The sequence below is a fragment of the Natrix helvetica genome, assembly GCF_964273705.1.
Source record: "Natrix helvetica genome assembly, chromosome: 3".
NCBI classification, from domain to species: domain Eukaryota; kingdom Metazoa; phylum Chordata; class Lepidosauria; order Squamata; family Natricidae; genus Natrix; species Natrix helvetica.
In genome coordinates, this window is record NC_138549.1 from 44476907 (window position 1) to 44500736 (window position 23830).

At 39.1% G+C, this 23830-nt stretch overlaps 1 protein-coding gene across 1 annotated transcript in view; it reads left to right on the top strand.

The window, feature by feature from the left end:
* The first annotated feature begins 5607 nt into the window (after window positions 1-5607).
* Window positions 5608-23830, top strand: part of SHROOM2 (shroom family member 2) — a 125745-nt gene continuing 107522 nt past the window's right edge. Inside the window, exon 1 of the mRNA XM_081946807.1 lies at window positions 5608-6314. Coding sequence (XP_081802933.1) covers window positions 6087-6314 — 228 coding nt within the window. The 5' untranslated portion in view covers window positions 5608-6086. The remainder of the gene's footprint in view (window positions 6315-23830) is intronic.

Genomic DNA, 23830 nt, shown 5'->3' on the forward strand with positions numbered 1-23830 from the left:
GGCAAGTTTTTAGGAGACTAGAAGGTCGGGGTGGGAGGAAGGGCCACACGCTTTCCCTCGCTCCTAGGAAGCTCTTGCAGGCTTTCTGCCCGGTTCTTCCTGCAGCTTAGAATTGGGGTCACGCGATGGCCGGATCATGTGGCGAAGTGGCGACTGAAGCCCCCGGAGCTGCCATTCCCGGCTCCGGGTTTTTTTTCCCCCACCAGGCGGAAATCCTAGTAGGGCAGAGAAACAGGGGGGGAGATCCGAAGCGCGTGTCTTCTCTTTGCCCCGAGGCGTTGGCAGGGCTTCACTCAAAACGCGTTGTTTCTTGCGTGCCCTCTTTTTTTTGGGGGGGGGGGGTTAGAGAGAAAGCGAGTTTCTGAAGAGGCGCCATCTGAAAAGAAGCAATCCCTTCAAAAGGATCAACCTTCGCATTTCGTTAATTGGGGACATGGGATTACCATTTCTCATCAATGATTCCAGATTGTTAGTGCCCCTCGCTATGGCATCGATCCTCCTCCCGCCATTTGCTGGTTGTTATAGTTGGGAGGTCTGTTTCCTGAAATCCTGATAGCCCTAAAACAGTTTTTCCAAAGTTGGCTGGCAGCTCTACTCCAGCACTTCCTGAAGAACTTAAAAGGTTTGAGACTTGAGATCACCTCATCTGATCCCGGGGCCCGCTAGTTACTGCTTTGAGCATCCCTCCATCAACTGCATCTCGAATTTCCACTTTGCACTATCATACCGCCTCTGAGCTCAGGAATCCATATAGAAACTAGGTAATGACAGTGATGTAAACGGGCGGCCCACGGGCCAGATGCGTCACATGCAGGTCACGCCCCCTGGCTCCGCAAAGGCAAAAATCATTGCGATATGTCACGTGACGTGATCAAGTTTGACACCCGTGATGTAGAGTTTTCTGTGTTGTTGCAGCTGGCTAGCGATGTCTACTGGGCTTTTGCAGCCTAGGCTAACCTGTTACTAACCCTAACCTTTCACTAGAACAGCATTTTTTAAACTTGGCAAATTTAAATTCTGTGGCTTCAACTCCCAGAATTTCCTAATCTGTATGCTGGCAAGGGAATTCTAGGAGTTGGTCCACTCATTTTAAGGTTGCCAAGCTTGAAAAACATAGCACTAGACTTAAGTTAGTAGACTGCAGAGTTTTTTTTCTTTTTTTAGAGAAATTTGTCTTCTTAAAAAAAAATAGAACGAAAGGCAAGAATTTACCCCAGTATTTGGGTATTTCTTTTTAATTATCTGTTCAGTCTGTTCTTTGTATTCATTTCATCTTCAATGATATGTACTAAAATCCATTTTAGTTGATAAGACTTATTTTTAACAAATCAGTATCATGATTATCAGCTCAAATCAATCTATTGCAAGATTAAGTCTTCTTTAGCTGACTGCAAATGTTTCCAGTTAACACCTTTGAATTGAGTCACATTATTTTCCCAGCATTTATTTGGGTGTTTTCCTGGTCTTTCAAGGTCATGTGTCCAACCAAGGATTGTTGTTTGTCGAACACTGCTGTTGTTGTATAATGAGGTCAATCCATTATCATTTCTGTGAGGCTACTCACTTAATTACAATATATATCTTTTGACTATTGACAAATTCATTTTTTCCTCTTGTCACATGTTAATCATTTGTATACTTTTCTACTTCTATATTGCTTTTGCATTTCAGATCCAAGTTGTGAAACTTTGTGTTAGCACATGTATTATACACTAATTAAAGTATTACATTCCTGAAGTAGGCTGTGATGTTCTGAAATGTTCTTCAAGCTAGCTTAGTTATGACATTACTGCCTATAATCATCTTTGTAGTGACATAGATGTAAGTTGTCAACATTCTTCAGTTCATTATTTTCTATTTTTATTGGCAAAGGTTTTGAATAATTTTGACATGATTTTTCCCTTGAAGTTCATTTTCAAACCATGGATTTGGTCACACTCAAATGAGTAAATAGCTCACAAATTCTTTTTTACTGCTTTGATTGTATTTGTTTTGTGTATGTATGTATGTATTTGTGTGTGTACACATACATACATACATATATATTTACAATATACATTTATCAGTACAAATACCACACACACACACACACACACACACACACACACACACACACACACACACACACATATATATATATATATATATATATATATATATATATATATATATATATATATATATATATATATCCTCATAGTCACATACATAAATAAATTCCTCATTTCTAAATAAGCATGTAACTAATTGCAGAAATAATCTGATATCATGATAAACGTGGAGGGACATTTTAAAAAGTTTCTGAAAGAGCAGGATTTTATTTTGTTGTATAAAAAGCAAGCTTTTATGTTAGACTGAGAGGAAGGTCTATTGGCAGCAAAACCAAATCTTTTGTATAAACACCATCCTCTTAACATTAAATTTCTGTAAGTGTCTTTGAAATTGTTATTCATTTTACACATTTAGAACTGTAGTTTTTAAAACAATTTTAAAAAGAATATAGAATATAGCCAGAAGTGCCCCTTTCTTGATTTATATTAACTAGCAGCAACAGCTTCGAGATTAGATTGTTCAGAGGTTTTCTAAAGAACAAAGGTTAATTAATATAAATTGAAGAATTTCTCTAACTGTTTTCCAATAGATTCCAATGACATTTCAAAAACAAGGAAATTAAACATATTCTGAAAAAAGTTCAATTTTATTCATTTCATTCTTGCTTCTATTTTTGAAGGAATCCTTTTAGAGCTCTCATATCTGCTTCTGGAAAGTTTTGGTACCTTCAAGACTAAAAAAAAAACCCAGATGCATGTTTTAATACATGTTTCCTTTAACTATGGATTTGTTGGGTTTTTATGGTTCAAATGAATTATACAATAACATTAGACTTCTTTTTAGTAGTGAGAGGATTTGTCATATATAACTGACAAAAAATTTAAAAGACCATCTTTCACAGTGCAACATCTATTGGCATGTAGCACAAATAGCAACAGCAAATAAAAAAACTACACGTTTCATAATATAAATCCCAGTTTCATATTTGTTCATTTCCCTGCCCCACGACCACCTCAATGACATTCTCTCTGCCATTTTGTTAATGGTACTTCTGAAGGATTTCTCTTCTACCTCCCATGCACACAAGCTCACCCCAGAATTGTGCCCTGTGAATTGCCATCTTTAAGAGCATGGAGATTCTGGACTTTTATTCTAGTTATCACAGCAATTACAGAAGAGGAATCGTTCTCCTTCCGTCAGGTCCAGTCACTTATTAATAGTGGTATCCAGCAATATGTAGCTGCAGCAACTCCACCAGAGATTGGATCTCTGCTGAGAGTCAGCATCCATTCCAATTATTTTTAGCACTCACTGTAGCAGTGGAAGCAGGTGGCAATGGGACTCCTTGATTTGTACGGAAGCGGCAATTGCAAAGCAATCCTGGTATTACGGTATTGACAGAACTGGAAGAATGAGTTATCAGACAACTCAAATGCATTTGTGATTTTGTATGGTACATGTTGCCTCAGCAATGCTGAACAATGTCACTATGGCAATTGCATGACAAAACCAAGCCAACAGATGTAATAATGGAGTGGCTAGTGTCTAGTGATGGCCAGGACTCAGACATTATTCATGTGCATGGCATTGAGTGGCTGCAGGCAGGAGGGGATGGGCATCTTTGACCAGTGTTGACATGTATCCCACATACGTAGTAGCCCTGCATTTTCTACTTGAAGTCTTGGCACATCCTTTTGATGGATTCCAGATCCTAAAGCACAACACACAATGTGCATTCCTGAATGGCAATAGTTTGGAGTGTACCACCATGGAAGACCCTACACAAAGCAGGGCAGAGACGCTGTGTGAATTTGCCCTCATTTGTAAAACGGTAAGTTTTTACCTACTGAGCATTAATTGAACAAAGGGTGGGTTAATGTAACATTTTAATGCTTTTAAGCCAGCCTTGGTAAATCCCTGCAGTTTCTCTGGCAAGATTTTGGAAATGATTTGCCATTGCTTTCTTCCTAGGGCTAAGAGAATGACTGGTCCAAGATGTCCCAGCTGCCTTTGTGGCAAGATAGGACTAGAGCTCACAATCTCAGCTTCTAGCCTGATACTTTAATCAGTACACCAACTTTGCGCTGTCAGTGTAATAAGCAGATTTTAAGAAAGATATACATTATTGTATTCCACCTTTATTATTTTTATAAATAACTCAAAGCGGTGAACACTCACAATGTTCCTTCCTCCTCCCATTTTCCCCACAACGTTGTATTATGGGTTGGGCTGAGACAGTAACTGGTCAAAAGTTACCCAGCTGGCTTTCATGTCTAAGGCAGGTCTAGAACTCACTGACTCCTAGTTTTTAGCCACTAGACTAAATCAGGGGGGTCAAACTCGATTTCATTGAGGGCCATGTCAGGCTTGTGTTTGACCTTGGGCGGAGGGGGGGGCATGAAACATCACTCATCTCAGGGGTGCCTGAACATTCTGCGGGTGGGTTTGGTCCACAGCCCTTGAGTTTGACACCCCTGGACTAGTTGGTTAAGATACTGTATCATGCTGGCTGGCTGAATTCTGCTAGCTGAACTCCATACCTCTTGAAAGTTGCTAAGCTTGGCGACCCCCTGCACTAGACTAAGGAATTTCCCATTCCGTTCAGAGCTTTTGCACAACCGCTCCTTTGCCGCTCGGGATATTGTCGCCTTTAGTCCTCGTTAAACCCGGATTTCGACTAAGCTGTCTAGACGGTTACAGCGCTTGGAGTCGAAGGCGACGCTGCTCTCCGCTGTTCTTTCCCACAGCCGCCGCTAGGGGACCTCTGTCAATAAAAATGCCGCCTCCAAGGCGTTTCGCAGGTAGCTCGGTGGCGCCCGCCTCTCTACCCCCAGCAAGGAAAATGCCGGAACTTTTTCGTGCTGCGAGGTCCTGCAGGCGGCGGTTCCTGCCTTCCTCTGGGCCGCTGAAAGGCCCACCCCGCGGGGCCTCTTGGAAGGCCGCTGAGCGAACTTCTCGTCGCCCTCCGACACAAAAGCCTCCTTTAGCCAGCCGGAGAATGCGCCTGTTGTGCGTGTCCTCCACGGCAAAGCAGTGGGAGGGGAGAAGGCCCCTGTGAAGCCCTGCGGCCAAGGAGCCGGAAGGAGCCGGCGCTGCCTGCTTTTTAAGAAAACCTGGAAGGGGAAGAGGGCGGGGTTTTTCCCCCTCCCTTTTTCTTTTCGTTGCTGTGGCTCAGCCTCTCCTTTCCTTGGGGCCGTCGCGTTTACTGTTTGCAGTTCCTTTCCTCTGGCTCCGACGGGACCTCTTCCAAGAATACCGGGCGCAAAACCGCGCTCAGTTTCCTGAAAGGTGGCCACGATCCCCAGTGGAAAGGCGTTATTCCCGTCCGTTGTGAGGGCGATGCCGCTCGCGACTTTCCCCTAAATGTTGGAGAAAACTTTTCGCCGCTGTCCTCCTCGGCTCATTTGGGAAGGACGATTGTCCAGGTCGAGATTTCCTTTCAAAACAAAAACAAAACCAAACCCACCCCTCCCCCGGTCCCAATGTTTCAAACAACCCCTTTTTCCTGCTGGGAAGAGCCCAGCCAGCCCCTCCCCATCCGAAACGGAAGCTCGTATCACCTTCTAGAGAAAGTGACAAATGCCCTCCGTGACTTCCTTGGTTTCTCTCCGGGCTCTGCTCTCCAGCATTGCCCTTGGGGAAAACTGCCGCGGTTTGTTTCCGTGAATATATTAACAGGCGCGCGCAAAGCAACTAAGCCAACAGCCATGAAAGCGCGGACAAATACTTTATGCTTGGAGGGAGCTGTACGTAGTCCAGCCAAGCGAGTCTAATTTCCTGGGGTCCCTTGCTTGCTTGCTCTCTCGCTTTCCCCCCTTTGGCTGATTTGGGCTTCTCTTTCAAAGAAAGAAAGAAAGAAAAAGAGCCTGGAAGAGGAGGAGCCAGGGTGTGGAAGGGGTTTACAATCCCCCTCCCTTCCCATCTGGGAGCAGCCTGAAAAACTGCTGGGAGGTATGTGGTTCCTAGGTCAGCGGCGCGTGGGATCAAACTAGGAAGAAACTGGAGGTGCGGGGGGGGGGCAGTTTCGAGAGACTATGGAGAATATGGACTTCAGAGGCGGACAGGAAAGAGGTCCCGACAAAGATCCGAGGCTGAATCCGGCAGTGTTTATGGATCAGGGCCACCCCCACCAGCTGGCGACAGGAGAGCAGAGAGGAGTTGATCCCTACAAGCTGGTGGAAGTACAATTAAGTGGCGGAGCTCCTTGGGGATTTACGTTAAAAGGAGGCAGAGAACATGGAGAACCTCTGATCATCACTAAGGTAAGGGGCAAGAACTGCACGGACGTGTATGCAGTTGGTGCGTACCTTGTCGAAGCGGAAGGGGTGCCCCTGGACGAGGCGTGTTTCTTAGAGGGGTTTTTTTTGTTGTTATTGTTGATGTGATCCGCCCGGAGAATAGGATTATGCTACCAATTGACACTGAGTGAACAATTGAGTATACAAAGGGTTCCGTGTGGGGGTGGGGGGAAGGGATGAGGAATGAAATGGTGATGGCTGCGGTGTACCTTAACAGGACAACTTGCGACGTTCTTGCCGCTGGCTTAAATGTCTTTAATTTAGAACCAGCGATCGCCTGCAAGGAAGGGATTGCTAGAAAGCTTTTTAATGTGGGTCTTAAAACTGCTTGGTCACTGCTTCGTATTGGTGATTTGGGGAATTACAAAAAGGACATGGACAGTGCAATCAAGAACCAGACGTGTTAGTGGCAAACGTTGGCTGTGCCTTAATACATAGATGTTTTCATTATAGTTAATATTCACAAGTCCTAGTGATTAAAAGTAATTAATGTATTAAAGCTTAGCTTTACTGTTTTATAAATACTTAGCACATCCCATTCAGCGGTGACTAAACATTCATAGGCATTGCTAGAGTTAATAACCCCCCCTAGCCTCATTAATTAATTCAAAATAACATTTCAAGTTAATTCATCAGCTATCACACAGTTGTTGGACTGGATTGCCACTGGGAAGAAAGTTCACCTTTGCACTTGTGTACAATATTTAGTGAAGTTAAAAAAAAGTAATTGAGGCTGCTGGGGGTAAATAATCTACATATCCTATTTGTTTTTCTGAATTTTGTGAATGATTACATAGTGTTTAATTAAAAATGAACATTATTCCTTGTGGAAGTACTGAAGTTTCCTCCTTTGGCAACCCACGAAAGCAGACTCTTCCTTCCTTCATTTCCTTCTGTGTCATTGTTATTCACCTGTACTAAATAAACATTTTGTTGTGGGTTAGACCATAAACCTATATATCAAACCAAAATTATTAACTTATGACTTCTTGTGGTATCTTTACTTGAGAAAGAAAATAAGGACCCTGCCAGAAAGGGGGTCAGGGTCCTTATTTAATGGTGAAAACTGAGTACGTAGTTTTATTTTTTCAAACAAGTTCCTCCTTGTACTACTTTCACAGATCTGTGTGTAAGGTCAGTATTCCTGATGCTGATGCCTCCATATGAGTTAGACTACAAAGGAGCTGAAAATTATTGAAAACTGTAACCTGATACATTGGTGAGGGACTAAGCTGCAGAAGTCCATGCGTTATAAACTCTGCATCTTTCAAAAATGATTTACAAAATGTAGTTTGAATCTTATACAGTACAGCTCTAATTTTCATTAAAGCCACCCCTCTTGTTTTCAGAAATAGAAGTCTCCCATCTCCTTGTTGGAGCCCAGATAAGAACAGACATCATAGTAATGTAATTGAACATTGATCTATGCGAGGAAACACAGAACACCCATGCATAGCTTTTTCCTCTTTAAACTTTCCCTTTAGGTTTGTTTTCTTTTATAAAGGTTTTGTAAAAAACCTTATAGCAACAACTGAGCTATATTATAGGATCTATTCATTTGTTTCTTTTCAATTATACATAAACTCATTATTTCAGCAACGCAATATTTCCTAGAGCAATACAAGTATTGTTATAGTTATTTTTTAAAGTTAAGGAAAATATATTAATTACTTTTCAGATATCCAAAATGGTTTAAGACATCCTCAAATTCTTGATTTATAAGAGGCTCAGCGTAAAGACAATGGCAAATTATTTTTATTTTGCTTGTTATTGTTCAACTATTTTGAATGAGAATCTTTGCTAAATTTTACCTTCTACCCATCCCTGTGGAAAACAATCAGGAAATTTTTTTTTATAATTTAATATTGTTCTGCTGTGCATAAACATGGAAATATGGTATCTGGGTTAATTCATTAATCAAGGTTGAGTTCATGATGGCTTAGCAGTCTATATGTATTTTACAAAAAAACCTGTTACACAGTAGGGTCATAAATGCTATGAAACAATTGAGAAGTAGTGCCTTGTAATCCACACAAGCATAGTATCTCTTTGTGATTAAAGCAGCCCCCTTCTCAATCTAGCCTAAAGCCCTAGGATTGCCTAGAAATTGAAGAATGCTATGGCAAAGCATTTTTAAGGCTAAGAAAAGCATATCAAAAAATTCACTAGGAAATCAGTTTGCAGGAGACATTACCTTTTTTAATAGTAGACAGGTATGATGTCATATGATCCTCCCCTATCAACCACAAGTGACACCAAAGACATTGCCAATTGAACAACATCTTGTTCAATAATAGTGTGCTGTTCAATCAATCAAAAAAACCTATTTGATTTATCTAGCAATTTGTTTTCTGGTAGGATATTTTTTGTGGCTGAATACTGATAATCCTTTACTAATAGTAATTTATTGCACAATATACAAAAATAACTTCTAAGGTATTTAATTTTATTATTGAAAGTCTTTCTATTCAGCCTTGCTTTGCCAGATTATTAATAAAATGGAAATTTTATGGGATGTTTCTACAAGATTTTTCATGTCTAAATCTGCTTTTCTTTTCTTTTTTCAAAAGAAACTTCGAGGAAAATAGCTACATATTCACTGCTTCAGAATTTAAAGATCTACTTTGAGTAGATCATTCACTGATCTGTACTGTTTTGTTCTTGTAGTGGCTGATTAGATTTTATTGCAGATTTGATACCCTGAAGCAAATGTTGCATACTTTTTAAAAGTAAATTTATGTTAGGGAAATAAAAAGTAATGTTTGATTATTTTTTCAATGGATTTCAATTCAATCCAAATTGCAATGCTTTGAGGGCAGGTATTTGCATTTTCAAAATGCATTCCCATTTTTTAAAAAAAGAATCAGAACTATCTTTTCTCTTGATTTAACACAGTTTTGCAAATGTTTATCTATGGAAACATTATTTTGTACAGTAAATATCAAATACCAAAGGAAGAAAGTAAAAATAAAGCATACAATTATTAAGAATCATTAATAAGAATCCACTAGTAATTTTTTTTATTTAGAAAGTGAAAATATCCCTTTCATACTCACACAGGTATACATCTTGAGAAAGATATAAGAAAATTGGGCCTTTTTCAGAAATGTGTAGACATAGCATATTTAGATACTATGTTTTGAATAATGTGGAATAGCTGCTTTTAAAGAGGAAATAAATAATAATCAGACTAACGAGTTGGAAGGGACCTTGGATTTATAGAAAGACAGCAGCTCCGACCACGCTTTAAGCCCAAAACCCAGCCTGAAGATGGCGAGTGAGACCTCGCCGAAACGTTGCCAAGACAATCTCAATCTTTTGGAAAAATCTATGTGTTTAATAGTGGACAAGACTATGATTTTGTTTACCTTCTTTATCTAAATTCCACAAAATTCCAATTTCTGATTTTTTTTTACTTAGCCAATATAAAAATTGCAATGTGCCACTAAGTACAGAATGCAAAAGCAATTCATTCAGTAGTTCAGTTGCATTCTATTTTTTACAGTCTGATGCACTTAGTTTCATCTGGATTGTTTGTCAATAACTTTCTAGGAGTTCTTATAAGTTTATGCATGTGTGTCATCAATTATAATTATCTAATCATCTTACATTTTGTAGATCTCTTTTTCAGTTTTTCCAAGTAATGGAATATTGTCCTCCCTTAAACTTCAAATTATTTATCCAGAATATCTTAAGCTTTAACATATATATTAGTGATTCAGTGAGCAACCAAGTTTTACTTTATCTAATACTGAATTATTGGGCTTTTTTGCAGTCCAAAGTACCATATTTTTCGGAGTATAAGACACCTTTTTCCCTTAAAAAAGAGGGTGAAAATCTGGGTACATCTTATACACTGAATGCAGCATTTTTGGCTTACCGAAACCCCGCCCCTTTGCAAAATGACCATGCAGAGGGTTTGGTAGGCTTGCAAAGTGCTCCTGGGGACTGGGGAGGGCAAAAATGAGCAAAAAACAGGCTGTTTTTGCTCGTTTTTCGCCCCCAACCCCCAGGAGCACTCTACAAGCACCCCAAAGCTCTGCATGCCCCTACCTTTTTTTTTTTTTTTTGGCAAAAAACGAGGCCTGCAGAGTGTTTGCGAGGCCTGCAGAGTGCAAAAACTTTTTTTAAAAAATTTACCTCTTCAAAATCATGGTGTGTCTTATACTCCGGTATGTCTTATAGTCTGAAAAATACAGTATTATCCCAGCAATTTTCACCACAACTCAAAGATATCAGTTTTATTTTTTTCCCATATTCCTAACGATTCCGCTTTTACAATTGGGGCAATTATACACTTTTATTGGCAGTGTGGTATATTTGCACTTTAATATTTTGCCTAGATTTATCTTATTTCTCCCAAATAGCAGTAATCTCTTTATATCTATGAAGGATACTTAGAGTCAGACATAAAGATCTCAAATGCTTATATACAAATGCTCAAAGGTTTTGGGGAAAACAGGGTTAACTTTAATTATTAATACATAAGAGGAAAATATGACATAGTTGCAATTACTGAAACTTGGTGGGATGAAACCCATGACTGAAATGTACTGATAGAAGGCCGTGCACGACCCCCAGCTCCATTTTTGTTGGCAGAAGGTAGTAGTAGGTTGTCGCAGCAGGAAACAGAGCCCGGGAGCCCGTTTTCATTAGCAGAGTGCTTGGGCCACCACAGGCACACTCGACATGCATGACATCGAGCTGGCTGTGCATGTCCTGGCCACCCCACCCCCCAAGGTCAAACACAACTCTGATGCAGCCCTCAATGAAATAAAGTTTGACATCCCTGGTCTAAAAGGTAGAGGAGGGAACTAGAGGGACAGCTATACTGTACTTAATTCTTACTAACAGGGAAGAAGTGATACAAAGAATTGAAATTACAGGGACCTTGGGTGAGAATGACCATGTCATATTGGAATTCAAGATAATTCAAACACAAGCAATAGAACATAACCATACCACAACTTTAAATTTTAAAAGAACGGATTTTAACAAACTTGGAGAGAGCTTGAGAAAGATTGGATGAAAATCCTAAAGGGGAAAACAACTCAAGAAGCTTGGGAAAGTCTGAGAAATACAATCATAGAAGCCCTGTTCAGCACAGTATTACTGAAAAAGAAAAACAAGAAATCCAAGGAGAAACCAGCATGATTGCATAAAGATCTCCCTGATAAACTGAAAGACAAAAAAGATAAGTACAAAAATGGAAAAAAGGAGGGACACATAACTAAGACAGAATATCACTAGATAGCCAGAATCTGCAAAGTTTGCATCCATCTTCATGCAAAAAGAAACTAGCCCAACCTACCAAAAAACTGTAGAAGACAGACTAGAAATAAAAATTAAAATAAGCAGCAAAATGATAAAAGAACATATTTTTGATCTTGAGTAATATAAATCACCATGACCTGACAGATTACATCCCAGAGTTCTAAAGGAGCTTGCAGATGTCATTTCAGAACCAATGTACCATATCTTTCAAAAATCCTGGAGCACTGGGAAACTACCTGAGGATTAGAAAAGAGCTGATGTGGTTCCCATCTGCAAAAAAAAAAAAAAAAAAGGGGGGGGGGAATCAGACCTAGGAAACTACAAACCAATCAGCCTAACATCAATACCTGGGAAGGTACTAGAAAAGATAATCAAAAAACAGATCTGTAAACATCTAGAAACAAAGTTATAACTAGAAGTCGGCATGGGTTTGTTAAAAACAGATCATGCCAAATCAATTATATTTCATTCATTATGCTGTGGAAATAATATATTTAGACTTCAGTAAAGCATTCAACAAAGTAGACCATAATTTACTTCTTGGTAAGCTAGAAAAATGTGGGTTAGAGAGCATCATCACCAGATGGAATTATAACTGCCTGACAAACCATACTCAATGAGTAACCCATAATTGTACTACATCTACATGGAGGGAAGTAAGCAGTGGGGTACCACGAGTTTCTGTCTTAGGCCCACTCATCTTCAATATCTTCATAAATGACTTAGATGACGGAATAGAAGGGGAAGTTGTCAAATTTGCAGATGACAATAAACTGGCAGGAATACTCAACACCCTAGATCCGTGATGACAGAACCTATGGCATGCGTGCCAGAAGTGGCACACAAAGCCTTCTCTGTGGGCATACGCGCCATCACCAGCTGCTCTTCTGGCTTCCTGTGTGCACATGCGCGACGGCCAGCTGCTCTTTGTGCACCCCGAAAGCTGGAACCCCAAAGACCAGGTGGTGTTTGGTTTTCCGGCGCTCTGGCGTGCATGGTTTCTGGCACTCGGGCACGTGCCAAGACCAGCTGGCCAATGAGCATGTATGCACCGGAAACCCAAAGACCAGGTGGCCGGTGTGTGCATGCACACTGGCCACCTGGTCTTTGGGTTTCTGGTGCTCCAGCATGTGTGAAGACCAGCTGGCCAGCGGGCATGCACACATTGGAAACCCAAAGACCAGGTGGCCAGCGTGCTCATGTGCACCGGCCAGCTGGTTTTGGGGTTTCTGGTGCTCTGGTGCACATGCGTGCATTTGGTTTGGGCACGGTGCCAAAAAGGTTTACGATCACTGCCCTAGATCAGGGGTGGGGAACTGTGGCTCTTTTGCGACTTGTGGACTTCAACTCCCAGAATTCCTGAGGCAGCTATGTTGGTTCTGGAATTCTGGGAGTTGAAGTCCACAAGTCGCAAAAGAGCCACAGTTCCCCACCCCTGCCCTAGATGATAGGCTCAAGATCCAGGTGAATCTTGACAGGCTTGAACACTGGGCCCTATCTAACAGAATGAAATTCAACATAGAGAAAAACACAGTTTTCTTTACCTACCTAGGTAAGAAAAACCAAAAGTACACATATTAGGTGAAATCTGGCTTAATAGCAGTAACTGTGAGAGGGATCTTGGAGTCATAGTGGACAATTAATTAAATATGAGCCAGCAGTATTTGGCAGCAGTCAAAAAAGCCAATGCAATCTAAGTTGCATTAACAGGGGGATTGAATCAAGATCATATGAGGTACTAATACCACTCTGTAAAGCCTTAGAAAGACCACACCTAGAGTTTTGCATCCAGTTTTGGTCACTACACTACAAAAAGATGTTGAGACTCTAGAAAGAGTGCAGAGAAGAGAAACAAAGATGCTTAGGGGCCTGGAAGCTAACTCATATGAAGAACAGTTTCAAGAACTGGGCATAGCTGGTCAAGTGAAGAGAAGGACCAGGGGTGATATGATAGCAGTATTCCAATATTTGAGGGACTGTCACAGAGAGGAGGGACAACCTATTTTCCAAAGCACCTGAAGGCCAGACAAGAAACACTGGATGGAAACAAATCAAGGAGAGATTCAACCTAGAAATAAGAAGAACGTTTCTGACAGCGAGAATAGAATACTCAACCAATGGAACAGCTTGCCTTCAGAAATTGTGGGCTTCATCACTGGAGCCTTTCAAGAAGAGACTGGACAGAAATAGTATAGAGTCTCCTGCTCGAGCAGAGGGTTGGACTAGATGACCTACAAAGTCCTTTCCAACTCTGTTATTCTGTATTCTGTCATGGATATAAACTTTTGAACCTAGGCAGATAAAATCTGTTATGTCTCTGATTTCTTCTCCACTTATATACGCATAGGGTAGCTTCGCCTATTGATACAATCTTCTGTTTTTGTTTACTATTGAACAGCTACTGTTTTTGTCTCCTCTTTCACTTTCAAGGAAGCTTTTGTTGAAGGTGAAAGAATACAGTGCAAAATCCTGTCTGTTTTTAACATTTCTTTTTAAAAGGTGACATGCAAAAGCATACAGCAATATAATCATTGTATGTACAGTCAAGACTGGCGCTTTCATCCTGTAAGAAAGAAACCTTCTGTTCTTTTGATCTTGGATGTACAAAATGTCATGTTTTTGTAGACATTGTGAACTCACATTTTTACTATAATATTAGGAAAATAATCCACAAGTATCTCATGAGAGTGAGTGGTAAAGTTGGCTCAGTAATGTTGTGAGCAGAATACCCGAAAAACATATAAATACATGCAACATTTAATTCAATTTTAACTGTGTACTGTAATTACATAATGAGGATGCACATCTGTCATGAAGAGATAACATTGTCATCCTACTGAATATGGTGGTTCTGTTCTTTGGAATAATAGTGCTTCCTTCCCAGTTATCATTCTTCCAATTGTAGTGATGCCAGGATAGAATGTGATTTCAAGCCTATCAGTTGGACAACAACTGTGTTAAAAATGACGCAAATATATTGAAAATTGCCAGTTATTAAAATTGTATATTTAGAAACCAAAATTGCAATCATGTTCATGTATGAAGAATCACGATGAAATCATTGAGGCTTATTTCAAAGCAGAAGCTTGACCCTTTGATTAGTTCATCATTATAATAGTAAAATAAAGCAGCCACAATTACCTTTATTTCTATAAAATACACAAGTAGTATTCGACATATGATCTTGTTGCCTAATGGCCATTTGAAAAAAAGCATTTATGATCCATTTTCAAAATTAAAACTGTTGCATCATCCCTGTGGTCACATAATCATTTTAGGCACTAGACAACTGACTCACATTTAGACTGGTTGTAGTCACATGATCACATTTTGTGACTTTTTTGCCATTTCAATGGAAAAAAACACCCATTGGGTAAGCTTTATTCTATTTGAATGAATTAATAAATTAATAGAATTTTATTTTCTACCGTATTAACTTGCTTAATGTCCATTGTAAAAATGGTTCTTAAAATCCAGTCCAGTCATGTGGTGATTTGACTTATGACTTCAATGATGTATGATCAAAATTCCAGGCTCAGTTGTGGGAGTAGGTCAAAGACTACCTGTATTTTAGTTACCTGGTTTCCTGTTGAATGATGGATCACATAATATTTTAAATATATCTTAGGAAACTGTTAACCAAAGAGTGGTGATACCTTTCATTTCTTCTTCAGTTATACATTTCCCATAGAACTTTTCAAAATACAGTGATGCAGAAAAAGTTGCATTTGGTCCTCACACCTATGACCATTGCAGTGTCCCCATGGTCAAAGTTTGGGCACTTGGCAATTGACATGTGTTTATGATGGTTGCAGTGTTCCATGGTAACACGTTCGCATTGTTACTTTCCCAGGTGGCTTCCAACAAGAAAGGTTAGTGTGGGAAGCCATGTTTACTTAACAACTGTTTGATTTCACTGTGGTAAAAAGGGTTGTAAAATCAGGCTTCACTCATTTGACTGCATTACTTAATGGCTGAAGTTTTGATCTCAGGCATGGTCTTGATTTGAGGACTATCTGTATTGTCCAAATAAATTCTGACTATATAGTACAAACAAGTCTTTTCTTACCCAGTTTAGTAGTTATAGAACAAAACTTTCAACTGTATGAAAGGAAAGTAGCGATGCATGTCTAGGGAGATTCTCAGTCATCCAGTTCATGGTTATCTGAAAGATGCTATTTTCAAGAGGCAACTAAACGTATTTATTTCTTTTTTGTTTTTGTTTTTTTTAAAAAGAATTGTATTGGTTTTTAAAATTTATGGGAAAAGGGTAGGTGGATATACAAAAAAAATTTTTGGCAGCTCCATTGTGCTAGAGGTAGGAATCTCTCCAATTCTCACAACTTTTTACAGAAAAAAAAAAACAAAAGATAAAAGATAAGCAGAAACAGCATCTTATTATACATTGTATCAACCATGTTTTCAATCATCTCTGTTGCCACTTTCTAATATATCAACAATTAGAATGATATTCCAGATATATTTATTTTTGGGACCTGAGTCTTTCCATTATTGTTCCCGCCCCCCTGTATCCAGGCGGAGCCGCAGCCCCTCCCTCCTTCATGTCTTGTGTATAGTCGCCTTTTTCACTACTTCTTATATTTCCGTCCTCTAGGAGGGCACTATGTTTTTTAATGAAGGCCTCTGCCTCCACAACTGTGTTAATTCTAATTCTGTTTCCCTCCCAGAAGATTAGCATTTCTTCTGGCAATAACCATCTAAACCAAATTCCCTTATTATATAATTTATTTGATAAGGAGGAATACTTCCTCCTCTTATCTCTTTTTTTTTTTTTTTTGGAATTTGCTTAAGAATGGCAATTTCTTTATCTTAGACGTATTTGTTTTTCTCTGAAGACGTTTTGCTTCTCATCCAAGAAGCTTCTTCAGCTTTGACTGGTTGGTGGGAAATGGAAGGATTTATACTCCTTGCAGATGGCTGGTCATAGTTTTAGAGAGTCGTTCTTTTAGAGTGTTGTTGTGGCCACTTGGAGGTTTATCTGCGTCCTCAGGGTCACCTAAGTAGTGCAAATTGGTGTGGAGCCTTTTTGGAACTGCTGAAAGGACTGTGTTGTAGGCTGGAGATAGACGATGTCGTATCCCTTCCCCTCTTTTGAGAGTGGGATGTTCAATTTTGAGATCAATCACCTCTTTGACCCCTCTTTCAAACCAGTGGTCCTCTCTGTCCAAAATGTAGACTTTGCTGTCTTCAAAATAGTGGCATTTATCTTTTAAATGCAGATAGACTGCTGAATCTTGTGTTGCACGAGAAATTTAAGGAACTGTATGGTTACACTTTGGAATATATCATGGAAAATAGATTATAATAGCTTTGAAATGTATTAAATACATTCATGAAAGATTAACTGTATTTTATCAGTAATTACTAAGCATAATAGTTTTACAGCCTTTTAATTATAAATCATCCTGTGCAAATACCATTGTCTAAGAAGAAAACTAATAACTTCAATTGTGTTATGAAGGAAAAAACGATTCAATTTTTTTGCCCTTTGGTCTAATAATGTCTCTTAAAAGTATTAATTGTCAAGCATTTTGCAATTGTGGACTACTAAATATTCAGGAAATACAGAAAACATCCAATTGGACACATCTCCAGGTAGTGTCCTCTGAAAAAGGTCACATTTGGTTTGCAAGCAATACGGTAATTAGAGCTGCATTTGTGTCTTCCTTCCATTTTTTAAAGAATTAAATATTTTTCCCCAAAAATGTTTTCAGAATTTAGTATCTATTTACCATTTAATTGTTTTCTTGTACTTTATATAATAATAAAACTATCTACATTATGTTTTTGGTCAAGAAAGCCGGAGCTGCCATCTCTGGATGCAGAGAGGGAAGAGTTCCAGAGCCCTGCGCAAGGAGAGCCCTGTGCAGCATAGGAGAACTGGAGCTCTTTCCTCCCTGCCCCCAACCAGCTGCTGCTGCTGCTCCTCATTCTTCTCCTTCCTGAGCCAACATGAAGGGGCCCGCGGCTCGCGCTGACCTGAGACTGGCACTGAGGAGACTTCTGCACTGTGTACCCAGTTACTCACCTCATTGCGCTGTGGCGACAGTGGGAGGAGAGTCATTTTCCCCTCCGTCTTGATCCTGACCCAGGAGGGTATTTTGCTGGCGCGCACATGTGCAAGAGATCAGCACAAGAAAAGGGCTGGAGCTCTTCCCAACACTGAGTTGCCTGCGAAGGACGCAGAATCAAAAAAGCAGGCAACAGCCTTGTGTTTTCTCGGGGCGGAGAACAGATTGTGCGATTGGGTCAGCAGGGAGCCTCAGGAGAGGGGCCAAAGCCTATTAAGACTGTTTACCCATGCTAAGCATGGGTAACAGTTTTAACAGGGAATCTCAGCGTACGCTCATCCCATGTTCATTTTGACTACTCCGGAGGCTTCAGGGAAGCATCCTAAAGGTCTCTCAAGCCATTGGAGCGCTCAAAACGACCCTCCGAGCAAACTGGAAGTCACTTCCGGTTTGCTCGGAGGGTCGTTTTGACTGCTCCGGAGGCTTCAGGGAAGCGTCTTGAAGGGCCCTGAAGCCACCGGAGGACTTCCGGGGGGACGAGGGAGGCTGTTTTTGCCCTCCCCAGGCTCCTATAAAGCCTCTGGAGCTTGGGGAGGGCAAAAAAAGCATGGAAAAATGGGGGAGAGCGCTTGTAGTGCACGCATGCACACTGGGGGGGGTTGCGCATTGCATAATGGTTGTGGCACGCCCGCACACTACCCCCCTGCGCTTCTCCCACACGAGCCAAAAAAGGTTCGCCATCGTTGGTCTATACGTTTAATGCTGCAAACTTTAGATCATAATGTGGGTTAGACAGCATCACCACCAAATGGATTCATAACTGGCTGACCAACTGCATCTACATGGAGCGAAGTACGCAGTGGAGTACCCCAAGGCTCTGTTTTAGGCCCAGTACTCTTCAACATCTTCATCAATGATTTGGATGAGGGAATAAATGGGGAACTCTTCAAATTTGCAGATGACACCAAGTGGCAGGAATAGCTAACACTTCAGAAGATAGGCTTAAGATACAGAAGGATCTTGACAAACTTGAACATTGGGCACTATCTAATAAAATGAAATTCAATGGTGAAAAGAGTAAGGTTCCACATTAGACAAGAAAAATGAAATGCACAGGTACAATATAGGTGGTACCTTGCTCAATAGTAGTAACTGTGAGAGGGATCTTGAAATCCTAGTGGACAACCATTTAAATATGAGCCAGCAGTGTGTAGCAGCTGCCAAAAAAGCCAACACAGTTCTAGGCTACATAAACAAAGGGATAGATTAGAATCAAGATCACGTGAAGTGTTAATACCACTTTATAATGCCTTGGTAAGGCCACACTTGGAAAACTGCATTCAGTTTTGGTCGCCACGATGTAGAAAAGATGAGACTCTAGAAAGAGTGCAGAGAAGAGCAACGAAGATGATTAGAGGACTGGAGACTAAAACATGAAGAACGGTTGCAGGAACTGGGTATGTCTAGTTTAATGAAAACAAGGACTAGGGGAGACATGATAGCAGTGTTCCAATATCTCAGGGGTTGCCACAAAGAAGTGGGAGTCAAACTATTTTCCAAGGCACCTGAGGGTAGAACAAGAAGCAATGGGTGGAAACTAATCAAGGAGAGAAGCAATTTAGAACTGAGGAAAAATTTCCTTAGAACAATTAATCAGTGGAACAGCTTGCCTTCAGAAGTTGTGAATGCCCCAACTGAAAGTCTTTAAGAAGATGTTGGATAGCTATCTGTCTGAAACGGTATAGGATTTCCTGCCTAGGCAAGGGGTTGGACTGGAAGACCTCCAAGGTCCCTTCCAACTCTGCTATTGTATTGTATAATTTTTGAAAACAATAAAATGCATAAATTTTAACTGTACTACTTTGCTTTGTTTTTAACATTTATGAATAAAGCAGCAAGATAACATAAAAAACTAACATTAGTTCTGAAGATTTTAATTTTTTTCTCACTGCCATGCTTTCATTGTGTTGATTCTAACTCAAATGCGGTTTCAACAGTTTTGATATTGGAGGAAGTGACTTAATTTCTAATAAAAACAAAATAATTCCTTGGTAATTTCAACACATTTTAGTCATTTTCTGTACATAATTGCTTTTAATAAGTTCCTCCAAAAATTGCCTTAGATTTATGAAATATGTAATTTCAAATATGTGTTCTGAAATTTTCAGCATAACTGAAGAAATATGTGTGCCTGTGTTTTGAAAGTATTTAATGTCCTTTTTTGAAATTCTTCCAACTGCAGTACTACATATTTTGCCTTCGTATTTTAGAAAACTCAAAATTATATATTATTTTATATCTCATTTGAAATCTTTGGAAAACATGAAAGTCTATGTAGTTGTACGTATTTCCTCTTGAGCTAATTAAAATCTGGAAATGAAAATTTTTCTTCTGAATATGAAGACAGGATCACACGCACACATACACACTTCGTCTTGACTCACTAATTCGTTTCACTGCACTCTATTGTGTATTAAGAATATGGCTCAAAATAAGAATAGAAACATGATCAAAAACAGTGAAGTTATTTGAAAGAGTTTTTCAAAGTAAAAGCAGCAAAGAAGGAAATGAGGACTGAAATAATGCTTAGTGACAAAGCCAAGACTATTGTAAATATATTTATGATTAAATATCTTCTCTGTAAATGTAATTAAAAGATTTTAAGGAATCTTATATGTGCAAGATGAATCGTTTTCAGAAAAGGTGATCTCATTAAGTTAAATATGAATTCATGTCATTTGGCATCTATGGGAGTAACAAGAACTCTAATTTACAGTGCTGTGGAAAGTGGTTAGATAAGATTCTGCATGCCAAAGTACAGCAATAAATCTGTCTAGAAGGGTCAAGGATAAGGCTCAGCTTTACACCTACACACACACACACACACACACACACAGAGCTTTTATTGCAGACACAAGAAATCCTGTGAAATTTACTACTGAACCTAACAATTCAGGCTGCAAAGTATAACAGGATTAAATATTATGTCCCTCTCCCCCCCCCCCCCATTTTTACTTGGTAATGAATGGTCTTAAGTTCTCAAGCTTGGATATTGAGAACACCTTCGCTATATTGTGCCTTCTCTCAGGCTAGAATGATTTCTCACACTGATGATAAGAAATGTAACTGCAGTTACCAAAATAATCAACAAATGTAGATTGCCCTATCTTCACAAAAGAAACACGTCTTCTCCCATTTGCACTAAAAAACCACAAAACAAACCAGTTTTACTATGCGTGGTTTTATATCAATTTTCACTTGAATATAGCATATTCAGTGGGATTCTTGGGTTGCAACCTTATTCTTACTTCTAATGAAAAGCCAGTTTTGTCTAGTGGTTAAAGCACCAGGTAAAGCAGGAGACTGTTGAGTTCAAGTTCTGTCACTCTCTGTCAGCCCAACTCACCTCATAAAGTGTTTGTGAGGAAAATAGGAGGGGGAGGATGTGTTGGATATGTTCACTGCATTGGGCTGTTTGTAAAAATAAAAAGGTGGTTTCAGATAAATAAAAATAACCAGGGTGCTAAGACATTTGTTATTTAGAATAACTGTTTCAAGTCCAAATTGCAAGCATGGAAGTCTGATACTTTGTTCTGAAGTTTGTAGCTTTGGCCATTATGTCAGAAATAATATGTTTTAGAAATACAATATAAAATATTTTAATAGTTCAAGAGATTTATGGGACTAAAATTTCCTCTAATCTACACACACACACATATATAAAATGGCTGTGTGTGTGTGTGTTCCAGCATAACTCTGGAATGCCTGGGCCGCTGAAAAATTTCAACCAAACTTGGTATACAGATTACTTACTCTCTGGAAACATACTGTGGGGATAACACACTCCTAATACCCTTTGGGGTGTGGGTGTCTCTGTAGGTGGGTGTTACAACATAACTCTGGAACACCTGGACCGCTGAAATGACTTGGTACACAGATGTACCCTTGGTATATCTGGGTTGAGGGAGGCACATCTTCCTAAGCACTCGTACAATGCTTTGAAAGCTTCCCTAGATCTCTACATCTCTGATCATGTGATATCATTTCACTTTCTTGCAATGATAGCAGAAGTGTTGATTGTACATACATGCAGACAAGGTGGGAAATCCTTCAAAGCACCTTGCCAAGCATTCAGAGAGATGCAACTAGCTTGGGGCTCTGAGGATAGGCATTTAATTTTCATCAAAGCATTTCACATACTTTCAAATGCTTTTCGTAGCCTTAATAAGTATATTGGTTTAGAAATTGAATTGTATCAGTGGTTTTAGATAAAAATAAAGGACAAAAAAGATGAAGTGTAAGTAGACATTTCTTTTTTATTGACGGTTATTAGTGTTATGTAAAGCATTCAAAAAAACATGCTTCACAAAGCAAGTTGGCAAAAATAAAGCCATAGGGAGGTGTAAATTATTGCATTCCAAGGATGAAACATTCTAGGAAATTTGGGGATTTTCTCTGGATCAGTCTCAACTGGCTAGATGTGGGGCAGAAAGGTTCCACACATAAATCTTCCATGATTGAAAGTGGTTTATGCTGTTTCAGATGTGACCCGGGCTCAGATATGTCTACTCCACACACTATAAACTTAAGGTAGAGACTATACTTCTGGAGCCCTAGATTACTCCTATGACTGATGATGCGGTATATTCTTTGTTCCTTGAACTTTTAGGAGTTGAAGCAGAATATGTTGCATATCGGTATGAAACACCCTTTTCAACATATTAAAGGAAGCATGGTCTGCAGAAGGGTTAGTCACCTTCACTGCTTCAAAGACTTTTCCCTTCAAAGGACACAGCCAGTTTACAATTTTAAGGAAATTGTTTTGTTTGTCATGTGTTGCTTGTAAAACACTTCTTTCAAATACTTTGCATTGCCATATAATTTTTATTAGCAATAAAAGCAAATTCTTGCTTATTCTAATCTAAAGAATGTACACAAACACACATACGAACATAGTCTATTTTGAACTGGATTTCTATGACAGAATAGAACAGAATAATAGAATTAGAAGGCACCTTAGAAGTCTTCTAGTCCAACCCGCTGCTCAAGCAGAAGTCTGTATAGAACAGATGCACTATGAAATAACTGAATTTATTAATAAATAAGCTGTGTACGTTCTCAGTATGAATTGGAACTAAACAGTAAGAAAAAGGAGGAGATACTGAGTAAGAAATAATTTTGAGGATGGAGTTTCAGTGGGAATTATAGCTACAAATGAACACAATTATCTTTTTATCTCTTTTCACTTTTAGTTTCTAAAACTTCTAAAACCTGTTAATTTTGCATTTTGCTTGATTTTAAATATATGTACTGACAAATTTTGTACAAATATTCTTGATAGCCCTTATCACAATCATAAAAAGTATTTTTTTCCTGTGAATTTGAATTATTGTTTGCAGACTATGAAGCAGGAATGCTGGCTAGTTGCCATGGTGGTGTTACATAGGGAAAGGATTTGTGTTTTTCCTGGCTATTCTGTATGTGTAATACTGCAGCACTTGGATATGATTGGTTGGTATATTTTTTTATCCTAACCCCCACTCTAACACCAGAACAGCAGAAGGTCAAGAATCTGGCCATTACGGGAAACTGTTTTGTTTTGTGTTGTGTTGTGTTGTGTTAAGATTAATGGAGCTTAAAGGAACCAGTATAATGTTGCCAACTTGTTAAATGGGTATGCACACCATAATTCACAACTTTCAGCAGATTAATTTGTTCTCTACTTTGCATGCATAGAAACTACATAAAAGAGAAATGTGATATTCCTGGAGTAATAAATTTCAGTAAAATTTAGAAGCGTACTTTAAAAGATTCAAAATACATTACAACTAAACATAATATGTATTTAGTACAATAGAATTCTAACTGGAATACTTATTGATAATGTATATGAATAGGTTAAAATATTTTCAGTTTGAACTGAAAAAGTGTACCCAATTCTGACTTCTATCCATATTTATATACAGCCCAGTTATTCCATGGTTTGCCGATTATGAAGAAAGGAAGTTAACTTTGGGAAACATGGCATACAAATGGAGTGGATATAAATTGGTGGAAATTGAAACTTGTACTTAAAGACTATCATTAATGTTTACTCATTAGATAGGAGAGAAATTTTAAGTGGGGCACTGGTTAATCCTGGGTACTAATTTTTTTTAATGACTTTGATGAATA